Below are 17,409 nucleotides of genomic sequence, written 5' to 3'. Positions count from 1 at the left end.
GGAGGCTGGTATATATCCTTTTAGAATTATGCTATGACTGAGAAACCTCACTGATCCTTGCTAGACCCACTGAAATTAAATGATCAGTAATTGCTATGGCATTTTACTAGAGTGTATTGCAGTTGACTGTTTATGGTCTTTTAAAAATGTTAATTCAGCTATGAGACTGAAAGGTGTTTCTGCTGGCCTTATCTTTTTGAAAAACCCAGCTGTGTTTTCCATCATTTTCCACTGGCCCTGCACGATCAACCAACTAAAGCACTTGTGTAAACATTAGCTGGAGAAATTTACACTGCTGTGGGTGCATTGTGTTGTATTACACAGATTTCATTTTCTCAATAGGTCTGCTGTAAATGCAAAAATACAATGGAGCCACACACTTTCTCTTCCTAGCTGCATGCAGATGAAAACTGAGGTCATATTGATCCCTAGCTTTCACTCAGAAATGTAGGAAACCGGGAAGGTGGTGGTATTTTCCATGGCGTGTTTTTGCATTTCATTTGGCCATCACACTAGTTGTCTCCTTTGATTAGTGGAACCTGGCATCATTGCAGTGTTGCTGCGTGAGTTAGTCAGGCTTGTGTGTCTGCTTTTCCATTCAGCAGCAAAGATCATTAAAGATGGGACCAGATTCATCCAGCACGCTAGATTAAAATGGCTTTGGTCACAGCTGCTGTTTGTCCTGAGGGGTCACTGTGTCTTATTGCATTTCAGTACAGAGGATATGAAAGCACCCTTTGATGTGCTGGATATTTTTTGTGATGCCCACTGCGCAACCATAAGCTCCATTTTCTGGAAGCTGTGGAGCCTTCCACCAAAGGTTGGCATCAAATCAAGTTACTTTAATTTATAAGAATATCAGTGGAAAGGCAGTTAAGAAATGCACTTTGCTGCTTCTCATTTGCTGGAATAAAGGTGGCTGATTTAGTAGAATAAGAAGGAAGATAAAGCTAAACCATGAGGGGGGTGGGGGTGGGAGGAGACAGTGTGGGTCACAGAAGACTGCACCAATTAAACTGCAGTTTGTGTTCCTCACAAATGTACAAACACAAAGCAACACAGAATAAGTATTTACTGTATGTTGAATTTTAATGAAACTATATGTTCTTCGTTCTAGAAATAATTAATATTTAGAAAGGCTTGCATTAGGCATGTTTCCCTTCACCACACCTTTTTTTTAATTGTAATTACTAATTTTAAGTGCTGAAGTCAATTAGCTATGGTTGGAACTTAATGTGCTATTTAAATTCCCTTTCCCTTGATAATAGTGGGGTATTTTTTTAAACAGAACAACTATAGCTGTCTATTAAAATGGTGCTTTTTATCATCTTTGTTCAACAAAGTTAAAAAATCCCTGCAATGGAATTCTCATTCATGAAACAGTGTCACATTACCTCAATTGTGTTTTCATTTGTCTTGTGGGGTGTGTTGACTGTCTTTCAGAGAGTTACAGGGATAAACAGGGGTGTTGCAGATAATGAGCAGATCCTCTGTCATACTATTACCAGACTATGTCTGGGGAGGAATTTTCACACCACACACACAGAATTATGTTGCTTTTTCACAAGTACAGCAGAGCACCATAATGGTGTGGTTGAAGTTAGTTTGTGGTGTCTGTTTCATTTTTTACACATTTTATACTCCAAATGTAAGAAGACCTAACAGACTTAAACATTTACAGAGTCAGTAGTGAATTCACTTATAATTCTGTGGAAATAAGACATGTTTTTGCTGTTATCACATCCTGATGTTACATCCGTATTATTTACAGCTCTTTTTTTTTACAGTGCAGATTTTCTTTGTATTAATATTGTAGAAAAGAATTCATTCCTGGTCATAGCCCATGGATAAATTAAATTAATAATAAGATTTAATCCCATTCTAACAAAACTACATTGGGCTTAATTGTAATCGTAGTGCCTGCAATACTGTATGAATGACGTGCATGGAATCAAACCAAACTCAAAAGTGTGGTCTGGATTACTGGGAAGTTGAAGAAGTCGGAACACAACAAATACCCGATTAATAAATGAAACTGCAGTGTTGTTATCTCCCAGTTCTTTCGACTGTTCAAAATGTTTTCTTGATTATCGGTGTATCTTGTTTAAATTCTGTCCTTGCGCTATGAAGGTTAAGATGTGGTGTTTCATGCGGCATGTAAACACAAATCAGTGGCCGTGTGCCAGTGCAATGGAGCAAAGAAATATATGGGGAGTGGGATTACTGTAACAGAGTCCCTGCTGTTCCCTTGACAAGCGCTGTGTGTTGTGATTAGGGGTCACTTTGAGGAGAGCTATAACTGAGCTTGGTAGAAGGTCACAGGTCTCCTTTCAGCCAGAGGCTCCCACAAACCATCATGCCCAAAGGCTCGTGGCAGTGCGACAGTGAGAAATAGGCTCTTACAGAAAAGAGAGAGTTTTTTTCTTCTGAAAAGAAGACAGATTATTTTTGTTCTTTTCCTCCTCAGAGGGAACAAAGAGAAGAAAAGGCGAGTTGTAGTCTGCCATTCCATTTGTTTGGCAGAGAGAGAAAAAGTTCCTGCATAAGTGAGATGTTCCTATGTGCACAAGAAATGTCCCTACTTTTGCAGTTTTGATGCTTAGTCCTTTGAATGCTAATTGGTTTTGCCTTGTTCATTTATCCTCTAAAATTACTGTAAGGACTTAATCAATCCACATACTGCACTGTGCTCAACCTTTTCAAGGGCAGCCCTGATGTCTTTTATCGTTAGCTCCAACGACAAAAAAAAAACCTGATAAAGATGGGGGATGGGATTTGCTGGAGAAGAGCAGGCTAAATAGGCAGCACTGGACGACTGACTCTCAGTCTGTTTAATACCCCTCAGGTTTCTCCCCTCTGCAGCTGGAGTTGATGAGGAGCCTGATTGAGCCACAGCTCAAATAGTCTCCTGTCAGAGAAGAGATTTCTCCAGCATAGTCAGTAATCAGAGAAATGTGCTGGTTTGCCTTTGCCTTTCAGTTGGCTCAAATAGCAGACCCATTTGACAATTATCCACTTTGTGTCCAGTTCAAGCTATGGCTCGACTTCAAATAACAAATATTGTTTCATACATTCAGCTTTGTTTTCTGTCATTTGAGCATTATGTCAGCAGTGATTGTGTTTGAGCAGGAAAACATATCACTGACAGAATTTCATCTCTGAACTGCTTCTTTTCACCTAGATTACTCTGGGAATTGATATGACCTGAAGGCGCTGGAGTAATAACTAAGAGTGAAAAAAAAAATATGAATCAGCTGTGGATTGCAACATTCACTCTATTGTACTGGGGGTGGAGGGAGGTGGAGAGGCCTCAGATAATGGTATTTGGTATGCACAGTGAATTGCATTCTAAAACCATAACCCAGTACTGCATCACCTCATTCATGCACTTACATTAACTCAACTCCTGACACCATAAATACAGCCTGTGAGTTATTCTAGAAATCTCTGCATTCAGATGTGCCCTTCAGACCTGAGATTAAAAAAGTCAAGAGAGCAAATATGATAAATTATGGTGGTATTTTTCAAAAGCTTCAAAATAAAAGGACAGAGCGTTTTTTTTTCATGACAAGTGGGAATTAATTTATTATTCATTCATTCCTGTGTTATCTATAGTCATTTTTTGTATGCATAAGAACAATGTCATGTCGCAATTCATTAACTGGAAATAAAGTAATTCACTAATGAAATATGATGTGTGAGACAAGCTCAGTCAGAGTACACCATTAAGAGGAATAGATCAGTATGCTCAGCCAGATCTACACGTGTACCTGCCACATCTGCAACATTCTCAACTGGGAATTAACAGGTTGCTTAGTAACTACACTTCTTTAAATTCCTTTAAGCTTAATTGAGGTGCAGTTCTGACAGCTATTGAGTTGGCGCCCATATTATGTCTAGAAAGTGAAGCACCAGCATGGCAACACAAGTTGATAGGTTAAATAATGAACCTGGTGATGGTGCCTGTTCATGCTCAATCTACCTCAAACAATTTGTGCAGAGACACTCTGTTTTCCCCTGAGCACGAAGGAGCAGCAGCACCTGAAGAATACAGTGTTTTGTTCCTCGATGTAATGGCGTTCTCCTTCTGATGGGAAAAAAGTCCCAGCAGCGAAGCTTAAGGTGCAAACCTAACTGGCCCTGTAATTTGGAAAAATTACTCAGTACTGAGGTATGCCACAAAATTAAATTTATAGGCCAATTTCATTGTTTCATTGTATTTCAGCAACATAATTGCTTTGGGATATGGAATATGAAAAAAGTCTTCTGTTAGTAAGTGAAAACACATTTGATTTTATATCTATGTTTGGTCATGCCAGAATCAGTGGTACATAATACCTAAATAGATATATGCTAGATTTCTACTGTGATTTCTCTGAACTATCTAGGTGTAGTAGATACTGTTTATTTGCTTGGGGACATAGAAGGCATCCAGTGTTTAGATTGAGATTTCTTGTGTTGCCATGGTGTTTTTCCATTAATGTTTTAGCAACTGGATCCCCAGGGGCTCAAAAATAAGTGTAACATTATCCCTCCCCCATTTCTATAGCTCTGAGGCAGTGTGGGAAATCTGCAGTATGAGAGCTACAAAGTAATACACATTCATTCTGTGCCTTCTCTGTACCACACACACACACACACACACACACACACTTTACATTTAGCATAGTGACAGTGTGCTGTATAATATCAGGGCAAACACTGTTTCCATTCATTCTGAAGGTAATGCATCCATAATAGCACCGTGATATCCAACGGGAATAATGGTTTACGTTTTAATGACTTTTTGAAGAAGGAGGATTTTTCTTTAGTAACACTTTGTCGCACAGGGTAAAATCTGTAATCCTCTTTATTAGAAGGAGACTCCATGTATATTGCCATGGAAATTTAATGATTCTATATAAAAATGTCACTGACATATAAATAATGAGGAAAGACAAGAGGAATTCCTTTGTTTTAAACTTTCTTTAGATCTGCTATATCTGAGAAGAGCACTAAGTGTTACAACCAAATTTATGTATTTGTAACTTTATGTATTTTAGGTCATTTCTTTAGATGTATTTTAATATTTTGATACTTATAGACAAATTGCCATCTTTAAAAAATACAATAATACTATTTAATGTCAGATTTACCGTATAATTTACGATTAAACAAGTCATGGATTTCTTGGTTCTTGGGCCAGTATTGGGCTGTATTGTTAATGCCAGATGAGCTTTCCTTCAGCTTTCCTTCCTACCTTCAATTCCTTCAATACCACCTTCAGTTCAGTTTGATGAGTGTGGCATAAGAACACAGCAGTAGTAGGGCTTTAGGAAAACAGAGAATACAGGGACGTTATAATGGGTAAATAAAGTACATTTTTATCTGGGATTTGAAGGCTTCAGTGGAAGTAACTGCAGAGCCACCAGGATGCTGAATGAATGAACAGCTAACAGGAGGAGGGGTGGCAAAAATTATGACATGTAAACCACAAACATCAGCTCAAGAGTCATAACTGCTGGACATCTGGTTATATCATTTGTCAGTGACATTTCTAAATTGGCTGTTTCTTGAGATTTTTTAATAGTTATAAATGACTTGAAATGTATCTCTTTGGATTCAGAAACTGTGCTTGTAGACCTCTAGTCTGAATTCTTATTACTGATCATAATCTGTGCTGTCAACATTTAAAGGCCAAAAAGCTGAGATGTCTGAATTATTTGACGAGGTCCAATTCTGCTATATGAATAATAACAGTGGTTTAAAGAAGAATTTCAATGTACAAGAAGATAAAATCAGTCAACCAATGCGCATTTGCTGTGCTAGAAGACATAAATGCACATCTAAGCTTTTGATACAGGCTATGCTCTATTTAATCATGGTGCAACACAGGGAACACAAAATCAATCGTGCCTCTTGAGTGATGCTGAAATGAGAAGTAGATACATATACTGCTCAGATCACATTTCCTGCACTGGTTCAAGATATGCTGTACAATGAACAGACTGTATGATTAAATTTGAATTATAATCTATACATCCCTCACAGTCTGTAATGGACAGTATTTAGTATGCGTCTGTATTTTTCCTCAAAGACTTCTACAGCCACCCTGAAAAGCTCCATCTGTTTTCTGTTTTGAAGTTAATGGTGGATGGAAATGATTGACTGCTTGGGTAATGTGGTAAATTTCTGAGTGCTTACCTTGTGTTTGGATGTTTGCCTTTTTGGAAGTTGTGACGATTGCCACCACACTCAGCAGGCTACCAACCTACCAGCTGTGCAAAATTACTCAGGTGATGACCAGTGGAAGAGGTGGCAGTCTCCATTAAGTTTATAACAGAGAAGAGAAGGGCAGGAAAAGAGTATTCAATGGTTTGTGCTTATTTATGAGCTGAGTAATGTTTGCATAGCAACAGTTACCAGAGTCCCCAGATCTTCCCAGGAGTTAAGTACAGCATAATTTCATGGATAGTGGATTACCATACAGTATTTACCTAATTTTACTGCACAACATAAGCATTATAAAATTCAGTAATTCAAGTTAATATTCCAATTTGAATATTTACATTAGGAATGTAGATGCATATGAATGCATTATTTGGATTGAACAGATAATGTGTTCTAAATAAATACAAATACAAATATGAATAGTAGGTGCACTATATGGTTTTTTGGTTGTTTATTTGTTTGTTTGTTCTGGCTGCTTGATACATTTACAGTATCCATAGTAACTGCGTGGTCAAGGACACTGCAGTTTAAATTAGGCTAGTTTGTTTATATTTTGCGAAATATAGGGACTATTTTGGGAAATTTTGGGAAATCACAGGCAGATGTGACCAAAAAAAAAAAAAAAAAACTGTCCCCCACACGTCTCTAATTGAGACCAAAATTCACAGACCATGCTGACAGTGCTAACATTTCTGTATCTGGGTTTTTTTTCTAGTATTTTCCAGTGTTTCTGGGGACATTGTAGTAGGATTCATTCATAAAAAAGGTTTAATTAAAAAAAACTGTTAATTTTGGGTTTAAATCCAAATACAGATACAGATATCGATATTAGGAGCAACTAAATTGCATTAAACCCCTATTATAATGATAATTTCTGAGTTTTTGGGTATCAAACAGAATCTGAGGTACACTATATGGCCAAAAGTTTGTGGACGCCTGACCATCACATCCATATGTGCTTGTTGAACATCCCGTTCTAGATTGAGTCCCCATTTGCTGTTACGATATCCTTCAATCTTCTGGGAAGGCAAACCGTGTCTTTATGAACCTAGCTTTGTGCACAGGGACATTGTCATGCTGGAACAGGTTTGGGCCCCTTAGTTCCAGTGAGGAGAAACTGTAATGCTACAGCATACAGAGACATCCTATACAATTGTGTGCTTCCAACTTTGTGGCAACAGTTTGGGAAAGAAGCACATATGGGTGTGAAGGTCAGGTGTCCACATACTTTTGGCCATATAGTGTACCTTATGTTTTGCAGTTGATTACAGAGTACAATACAGTTATTTACCCTATACAGTGTTCAAAAACACAGATTCACTCTTATCACACACACTACCTTGTCACTATCATGCTAGGGTCACCATTTTACTGACAATTATGCACCACCCAAATAATATCTGGTTAGTAGTGGTTTTATGGTGGTCCTTTTTTATGGACAACTGACCAACTAGACAAATTTAGTTGTTAGTAATTATACATCTACAAAATGAACCTATATGTAGGTATATCTTCTAAAATATCCAATGAGTATATGCCAAAAGGTAGGGGTACATATTAAATCGCCAACTCTGTGTATATGTATAATTAAGAATAATTGATGTAAGGGTCTGGTGAAAAATCGATAATGTCAGCGGGAGCAATGCTGATGTGTGATGTTGATTAGTATGAGAACAGTGAGATGCATATCCGTGCCTGACTGAGGGTGATTGATCATGACTAAAGCACTAACACCACCTCTCGCCTCCCAACAAAGCTCTAGTCAGCCCAGCTAGAGAAGATACTCATTAAGAGGGGCTGCTCTGTTCATGGACATTATGATGAATAGAGGGGAGTAGAGGAACAGACCCTGGCTGGACTCCAATCTGGTGGCTGTTTATCTCTGAACATTTCTCTGTGTCCAGAGCCCATCACTGCAATACACCTCTGCTGTTTCACGAGTCTGTTAACATGTTGCCTCAGACCAGCTTCATTAGCTCTCTGTGCCTCATCGGTTGGAAAACATGCAGGCTCTTGCACTGTTTTATGGAGGAATCTATCAGGTCTGTCCCAGGAATTTTGCCATTCTTTTGTAAGGTTATTTATACAATCCATTTAAAGGGAATGATGCTTGTGGTGTGTTTACAGATGATTAGATTTTATGAGTGTTTGTGAACTAATCTTTGAATTACTATTCCAATATGTAATGTGTTCCAATAGTCTAATGCCCAAAAGATGTCTCACCTATTTCCACGTGTTAATGAGGAATTTTCTTCTAGTTCAGAAGAGTACCTGCTGTTCCCCTCCATATGCACAGGCACACTACACAGCTCTCACTGATCTAACAGTGGGTCGCCTGACCACAACTGCGCTCTACCATGTGTGTATTTTTGGCACTGATATCCCCACAATCAGCCAGCATTTGATTTTGATTTCACAGCAGTATTTTGTGACTTTTCTCATAAAATTTTAAGATACACTTTTTTTTTTAAAATACCCACTGTTCACATTCTTTCCAGTCTCCATTAATTGTAGCACATATGGTGTGAAGCCTAGTCTGTTTTACAACCCGTTTTCACATATGATAACCTCACTACTATGTGCATATAGGTCATGTAAATGTGATTACATTAGACGTAGTTTTAACATTGTGTCTTATACAATCATTGAATATTGTCACTATTCACATCTTTCTGTTAAACACCTCAGTGTATTTCAGTAGTTAACTCTTCCACATCATGACTCATATGTCCTCATAAATCTGGAGTTCTGGGAAGATTTAAGTCAAACCTGGCTCATAGTTTGCTGCTACACCCAAAACAACATGCCTCTTGGCTGCACATAGCACCTTCTGCTGAGACATGGGCCTTGTGTATGTGTGTGTGTGTGTGTGTGTGTTTAACCTGCAGTTTAAAAAAAATTGTCTGAGAGCTCTTTGCATCCTGACGGCTACTAATAAAGTACATGATTTAAGAAAGAAAGCGTTCAAGGCTAATAATCAAGAATTATAAATTCGCATTCAGACAGAATGGGTTAGCCAGAAGCATACAGAAGCAACCTTGCATGTCTGTCAACTTACTTTCCACATGCATCGATAGACTGCAAACATAATAGAAGAAATGGGCAACCTTCGGCTAATGTGAAAGTGATTTTTTTTTTTATTCAATTGTTTTGTATTGTGCTTTTAACAATAGACATCATCACAAAGAAACTTTATAAAAATCCAAATTTAGACAGTAGCAAGGAAAACTCTGAGATGACATGAGAAAGAAAACTTCAGAGGACTCAAACCTTCAGAGGACTCTTGTCACTCAGACAGCTAAAATAAAAAATCCAGACATTTGAGTTCTTCCACATCAATCATGGCAAACCATGTCTTCATGGAGCTCACTTTGTGTGCAGGAACACTGTCATGCTGGAATAGTTTGAGCCCCTTAGTTCCAGTGAAGGTTGAATTGTTGAATTGCTACAGCATACTGTGCAAAGACATTCTACAGTATATAATTGTGTGCTTTCAAGTTTTTGGCAACAGTTTGGGGAAGAACCACATATGGGTGTGATGGTCAGGTGGCCACAAACCTTTGCCCATATAGTGTAATAAAAGAATAAATATTTGCCTGTAAAAAGGAAAAGAGTTGGACCCATCAAGAGGGAATGCCAGAAATAACACTGGGGTCCGTTGTCACTGGTGGAAAGTGAGTGTTGCAGAGTGCAGCTTTAATGTCACAGTGTACACATGCTGATCCAAACAGCAAAGTGCATGCTCAGATCTCAGGCCAGACAGGAGCAAACTGTAGCCACCTGTCGCTGCTTTATCGAGCCCTGCTGCCAAGCTCCAGGAACTCTTCCCTTAAAGGGATCAATATTACTCAGCATGACTGAAGAACTATTGATCCTCTTGGCTTGAAACATTTTCTTCTGTTGTCATTAGTTAAGATTGAAATAAAGTTTATTTTCAGGCTTTCTGATATAGTTCATCAACTACCATAACACATGATGCCACTATTGTATACATTTATTTCACCGTCCATGCTTTTCTCTTAATAAAAATATGGAAATGATAGAGAGAAAATGATCTAGTAACAATACAGTCTGGGCTAGATTACTGTTTATGAGGTATTTTTTTATTCACCTTACAAGTAATATCCCATTCCTGCTGAATACTTCACCACAGGACCATGCAAATTGTATTTACTTAAGTGATATTCATAGGTATTTGACTTGAATAAAACCATTTTTTAGGAATATTGACTGGCAGTATTTTTTTAGAGAATCAAGCAAATCCATGGAAATGTCTTAATACCTGAGTGTCCTTAAGAACAAATGACAGTGTTTTATTTGCATAAATATGAAGTTTGCTTCTACAGAGGCATGAGATTATAGTATATCTGAGCTAAGAACTGCAGGCTAAGCGAGAGAGACAGAGCATCAGGTGTAAAAGACCAGTGGCAGCTAACGGCTGCTGAAGAGAAGAAGCATTAAAACTATAAAGATTAACAGCGCATTATTTGGCTGTCACACTAATCTGCATTTTTTCACCCCATTACAGTCAAGTATCGCATAAGAAGTGTACACAAATGCAAACACACACAGTCACATGGTACAAGGTAAAAATTAAGATAATAATAGGCTTGGAATTTACATCTTGATATATTTGTGGCCTCTAGTAGTGTAGAGGTGATGAATTGGCCTTTTCCTCCATTAAGCCAGGGTAAACCTGCTGAGATTTATGGGGGCTATTAAAGCCAGAGATGGTCATTCAAAGGCCACTCATCTTGTTGATATATAGGAGGAGAGAGAGAGAGAGATAGGGACACCAAGAGTAGAAAAACACAGAAATGTGCATGGCTGACAATGGTAAGCACTGCAGTGCCATATTCAGTGATCGTGAGGTTGTTGCATTGCCAGGTGAAGAGCTGATGACTTGTTTTTGAAGGCTGGTGCTACAGGCTGTTCTTTTCAGCTTTGAGCAAGTGGCACAACAGCAGTGATGTGAGGCAACAGGGCTGAGGGTACAGACTGGAAAACTGGGCTTGCTCATCTATTCCAAGGCCCTGCATGTGATTTATAACTGGCTCTGTTCATTAATCCAAATTCCATAATTCCTCTCTCTCAGCAGCCCACAGACCATCAAGCAGAGCTCTGACGGTCCTGCAAACACTCTGAACACATCCAGCAACCAGAAAAAGAGAGAGAAAGAGAGAGAGAAAGCAAGGGAGAGCTGGTTTGAATATCTATGGGAATAATATAGGATGTGTCAGAAGCTTCTTCTTTTTCTTCTCTTATTGCATGTGTCTGAGTGCATGTGTGTAGTGCATTTATAAGTCAGCTTTCAGGGATTCATTTTGTTTGTGGTGGAGGACTGTTTAGTGCATGATCTCATCTCTAGACCAGCTGTAAGGCACAAGTCCACTGACTTCCCTAATATATATAGTACTTCCTTTCTTTCTTCTATGGCAAAGTTTCATTTTATTTTCACTCTGATTTTGATTTCTAAACAGGAACACCCTTTGCCTACATTCTGTCTGTCAAAACAGCACATCAAAAACACTCTCAGACAGCTTCACTAATTACATTCTCCACAAGGAGAGGTTTTTCAATACGAATTCATTGCTTTGTGAATTCAGACATTTTGGTGTCTGCTATTCTTTGTGGTTAGGACTGCTAATGATATATATATAAGTTATATATATATAAGTTTGATTGACTGGAATAAATGAGCCATATTGATGAGGTTAACAGATGTATGACATTCTGCATAAGCTATATGATGATTTGTTCACTCTGTGTTTCTCCAAGCACAAGAGATGTCAGAAACCTTTTTTCCCCTTCAATTTACAGTCAAGAGTAACTGCTGTTGAACCTAGCTAGGCTCCTGAAAGACTTCAAGATTCTGTAACATGTGGGGATGAAATTTATAGTTTTGATTGGGCTGTGATGGATGGATGGGTGTGCAGTTTCACAGAGCGTTCTCCCTTGATGCTGGGTCTGGCCAGAATGGCAATATAATTTTCTTGTGTGCAGACACATCACTTGAAACACATCTGTTTATGGAATTATACATATTTAGTTAAATACATATGTATTTGAGTTTAATCTAGTTTAATATGTTTCCAATATTAGTTACACATGGATTAAAGTTCTGGTTTGAGATCTTAGCTTTGCTGATACTAATAGTGAATCAGTCATATAGAGTCAAAAACAAAAACTGGGTATCAATTTTCAGTGGAAATTCCTAATTTTTAACAAAGAGCTGATGAAAAAATTGCATGCTGATGTGAGATGTGAGTTTTGGAGCAAGCATAAAAAGGCACATGAGAGTTTGTTTAATGTATGTGAATTATTCAGGGCTGTAGGCATTGCCCTTGACCTTCCTCTATGGTATTACACCCTGAATACAGTGAAAACAGAACAGGATTCCTACTGAAGCTTAAGCAGAGAACTGAAACTTTTGACCTGCTTATTACTCCTGAGGCCAGTGCACTGCCTGCAGAAACATTTCAGGTTAATACTTTATATCAACAGCAGAGGAAACAAGCATGTTATGCTCAAGTCTGCTCTTACTCATGGTCTAGCTTGGTTTTTATTTGCTCTCTAATCTCTTAAGTATGCTGGCCAGCCACTTGCACGTTAAATGATATTTGTCTCTAAATATCAGCTTTCTTTTAAAATCCAGATCATTAGTCCACACATTTAAACCTTGTTTTTGTTTGCTTTGCTTTTCCCCATTAATGGTTATATTCAGAATCAGAAGGCTTAACTTTTAGGCCTGTGGTTGGGTCTTGAACCTTGATGCTTTAATTCAGCACATTTCTTGTGTCATGTTGTTGAATACTTTATGAATTATTAAGCATGCATCAAAGGAATTAGCAGCTGTGCAATGGTTCACTGTGTTCACCAGTGTTTATGTATTTATTCTCCTGTTTTCAAGGAAATTTCTATTCTCATAAAGAATACAGCTGAATAAGAATTATGAACCCCTAACCAAATTCAGTATTCATTTGTTAGCTAGGAAGAAAAGCACAAACTGGGTCATCAGTGGCCATCTTAAATACTTGAGAACTCTTTGTATAGCGTTTCTTTACAGTGCAGTGTATAAAAGTCTGAAAAAGACTAATGGGTCTGAGGGAAAAAACTGAATGGTTGTGCAGAAAAAGAGAGAACATTGTAGAGGCTCAGAACATCCTTATCTGATTCCTTTCCAGGCCCTCCTGGGTTTTCCTTTTTTTAATCGGTTGTATATCATTTGAAAATGTTCTACTGACTTGTTTAATAGGATTCTCTATGCCACAGTGGTCTTGCTGAACCCAGAGGAATTGCTGTGTTCAAAATGGCATACACTTTTATACTATATACTTGTTGGCTGCAGTTTCCTCAGAATTGCCTTAAATTGTTTCATTTTGTGAAGTTGTGAGTACAGTGCTGAGGTGGGAATGGCATTACTGGTGTTTAAAGTAAACCCCTGAATGAATTGCCTTTGGACACGTTTTTACTGTTGCTAAATTTTGTTTTCATTTCATGACCTGCAACTTTCCTTGTCTGTGTAACATCATATACATAGATATAGTAAATTATTCATTCATTTGTGGCCATTTTCCCCAAACTACATATGTCCATATTATAACCATGCACTGATTGGGAAAAATCAGGTATCTTCTCATGCAGAAAAACATAGCTGAAGATGATGATGGCTAGCTAGTTTTTGACCAAAGCTACTTATCTCGTGGTTTTATTCTAATAAAAGCTGAGAAAATATACGTGCCATGTCTACTGCCTGAACTGCCTGCTAGTTAGCTATTTTTGCTAGTTAACACTGTTGCATTAAAAATGTAGACTACATGTTTTAGGTGCAGCACTTTAACTAAAAAGGAACTTTGTCAAGTATCACATTCAGAAGACCCTTCTGTGCCATTATATGATAGACTGTGATTGTAGAATTTGTTTACTCACAATATCTTGCTAGCATCTCAGCTACCTAAAAGGCTGGATGTTAAACACAATTTGTTCGAATACGGACAAGTATTTGCACTGCACTCAGGTTTTTAGGGTCAAGAGTCACAAAAAACAACACATCAAACATTACTGATGGAATGAGTATAATAATCAACAACAATGTATATAACAAAACTGATAGAAACAACATTAAAATTAACTTCAGACATCCATGTCTCAGACCAACCTAAGCACTCTAAATAGACCAAATATGTAACATGAATTCAATTCCCCAGCTATGTCGGGTTTTTTTTTTTTTTTTTGATATTGTGACAATCTGGACAGTTGACTGAAAGACCAAATTATTGAAAGAATAAATAAGGTGGCTCAGGTGAATGTGAAAAATGTATACAACTTATTGTTCTTTTTATCTACTTCTGAATCCAGTTTAGCACATGGCAGTAGTAAAAAAAGGTTTAATTCAGTATAAATCCTAATATTCACAGAATATATTTTATATGCTTATGTCTATAATGTGAAAGAATTGAATGTTTCATTGGGATTTTCACACAGAGAGACAGAAGCATAAACATTTACACTAACTTCTGTTTTTTTATGACTGTGATAGCATGCCATGCTGTGATTATCAGGCAGTAAAAAAATCCTTAATGACCTATGCACACCAGACATCCAAAGTGGTCTTTGTATGAAAATAATTGTGTATAAAGACTATTTAATTCGGTCATCTCTCTGATGTCACTCACTGAGGGCTTTGAGAAGCGAGGCCTGCAGATCAGCCCAGGACATGGTGAAGTGTGAGCCAAAACATCTGGATCCCTCATCAGACCACAGGAACAGAGAGAACTCATGATCACTATGAAACCCAACAGCCTGTCATGAAGAAGAAGAGGAAAGCAATGTAAAAGCAACTGGGTCTGGCTCTGTAGTTCAGCATAAACAATCCAAAATCAGCTGGATTTTCTGATCACTAGCTGAGAGTGGGTTTAAAGCTGAATGTTGTTTGTAACTCAGTCTGTAAACATGTGTTTAATGACTTTATGACATATATTCTTATACAATGATGTGCACGAGTTGAGACAACAATCTAAAGCTCAACAATTTATACTTAAGCTTGACACTAATTGGAAGGGAAGGGAACATATGGTGCTGCCGTAGCTCAGTGATTCTGTCACTCATACTGCTTGGTGCAGATACCCAACTCTCTAATGGATTCAGCTCAAAACAGACTTGAAAGTGTGTCATTATTCTCTAAAATCAGGTGTGCTGCATACTGCTTGGCCACATGTTTGCAGTACAGCACTGAAATGTTATAATGGCTGTGACTGGTAGCAAGAAGAGAATTGAATCGTGCAGCGCTCATATTAAGTGGAGATGAGTTGTTCAGCACTGTCCACTATTATGCTCACTCTGCTTTTTCTTGGGCGCTGGCCAGCTGATAAATAACCATGTCGTCCTTGGGTGTGACATGCTTGTAGAAGACCAGACATACAGTAGCAAATGGTCCAATGGTATTCTACCTTGTCCCATGACTCCCTTGTTGCGAGCATGTGTCCACCATGCTAAATGTTTTTCCGGTGCAGTAGAGTATGCAAATGGAGCAGCAGTGGAGTCAAAGGCAGTTCTGTTATGCGCTGAGCAAGGCTCCAAAAGGTAGGAGGAGATCCAGCATAAAATGCTTGTTTGTCACCACATGCTTCAAGGCATTATTTTAAAGCGTTCCAAATCAAAGACTCTTACACTCCTGAAACTCAGACAATATTTCACTCCTATATACATATGCAGCTTATGTTGGTGGAGTTTTTCCTTCATTATTTCCTTTATCAACAGGCTCAGCACAACCTGGATCTATGAACAGTTTGCTTTTTAGGGTGCTGAATGCTACACACAACAACTGTGTGCAGGTTAGGAAGAGAGCATTAGAAAGGGACCTCAGCTAGAGGGGGAGTATAAAGTTATACTCAACAGCCAGGCTGCTCTCTCTGTCCCTAATGCTTTACAAAGTACCACTTCTCCTTCAATTTGTAACATTCACAGAAATGGGGATCACTTGCAGTCAACCCTGGCCTTCTCCATATCCTGGATTAATGGTTTGAAATGAGCCTCTAATGGCTAAAGAGCATTTGACAGCAATGCAAAAGAGGTGGGGATAAGCATTGGAAAATGGATTTTAATGAATACACAGGAGGTTCCCTTTTTCTGGGGAAATATTGGGTCTGGTTCTGTTCAGTAAACAGGACCAGGCTAGGCGATATAGTATATATAATGTTTGCATATACTCTAACTGCATGGTGAAGAAAGACTCACTCTGTCATGGCGCTGCCTCATCAGTATTAAATCAGCACAGCTGTAAAAGCCATTATCATGTCTGGAGAGGATTTTACCCAAGCATGATATCACTACAGTTCTCTGGTGCTCTTTTTTATGGGCATTATATCATAGTCATTTGCAGGTTTCTGTTCTTTTTCAAATACATTATGGAATTTGTTGCAAAATGTGTTGCTCATATGATGCTTATTCACTCTTAAAACTCTAATGGCATTTAACACATACTTAGTGATGCAAATGAATACAGTAAAACAAAAAAAGCATTCATACTGATTCGTAGCTTCATGTATGCACTGCAGTTAGAGCGATACAATGGGCTTAGTCTTTTTGTCTCCTGCTCATTTCCTCTTCTCTGTCAATGTGGACCCCCAACCTCAGAATATCCATAACTCAGGTTTACAAGCCTGTGTGAAATGCAGCACGATGCTAATTGGGCATGCCTTCTGCCCAATGTGTGTGTGTGTGTGTGTTTGGGTGACAGTTGAGACAGCAGGAGAGAGATAGGAGATGTAGAGAGGGAAACTGTTTAAAATGCAGAGCAGTCACGGCTGGAGGAATGCTCCAGCTCATTCTCGCCATCTGGTCACTTTTAGTGTGGTTCAGGGCAATCGCCTCCTCACATAACACAAGAGGCTGTAGAACACACGTACACAGCTCTACGTTTGTACACTTTTGATGTGTTTGCCCTGTAAATCACTGAGATGCAATACAGCAGCATCAATGTACAGTCTTTGTGGCCACTGAGGGATAAAATTGGGTTCTGGTGCAGAGGCTGTGATGAAGGAAGCCACATGCTGAGGGTGTTAATTTGTGATGGTTTGGAACTGAGTTTGACTTGGGTGTTTAATAGTTTGTTGTGAATCTTCCTCTAAATCAGGTATATTGATAACTGGAAAGAGAAAGAGAGAAGTGTGTTTAATCCTTGCCTAAATTGCTAGTGTA

General features: G+C 38.4%; 1 protein-coding gene across 1 annotated transcript in view; it reads left to right on the top strand.

Moving 5' to 3' along the window:
• Nucleotides 1-977: 977 nt before the first annotated feature.
• The window catches only part of enox1 (ecto-NOX disulfide-thiol exchanger 1), a 48,236-nt gene continuing 31,804 nt past the window's right edge, over nucleotides 978-17,409 (top strand). The window contains exon 1 of the mRNA XM_053234003.1: nucleotides 978-15,792. Coding sequence (XP_053089978.1) covers nucleotides 15,729-15,792 — 64 coding nt within the window. The 5' untranslated portion in view covers nucleotides 978-15,728. The remainder of the gene's footprint in view (nucleotides 15,793-17,409) is intronic.

Source organism: Pangasianodon hypophthalmus, chromosome 5 (genome assembly GCF_027358585.1).
Source record: "Pangasianodon hypophthalmus isolate fPanHyp1 chromosome 5, fPanHyp1.pri, whole genome shotgun sequence".
NCBI lineage: Eukaryota > Metazoa > Chordata > Actinopteri > Siluriformes > Pangasiidae > Pangasianodon > Pangasianodon hypophthalmus.
The sequence above is the reverse complement of the archived record's forward strand: the minus strand, read 5'-3'. Positions and strand labels throughout refer to the sequence as shown.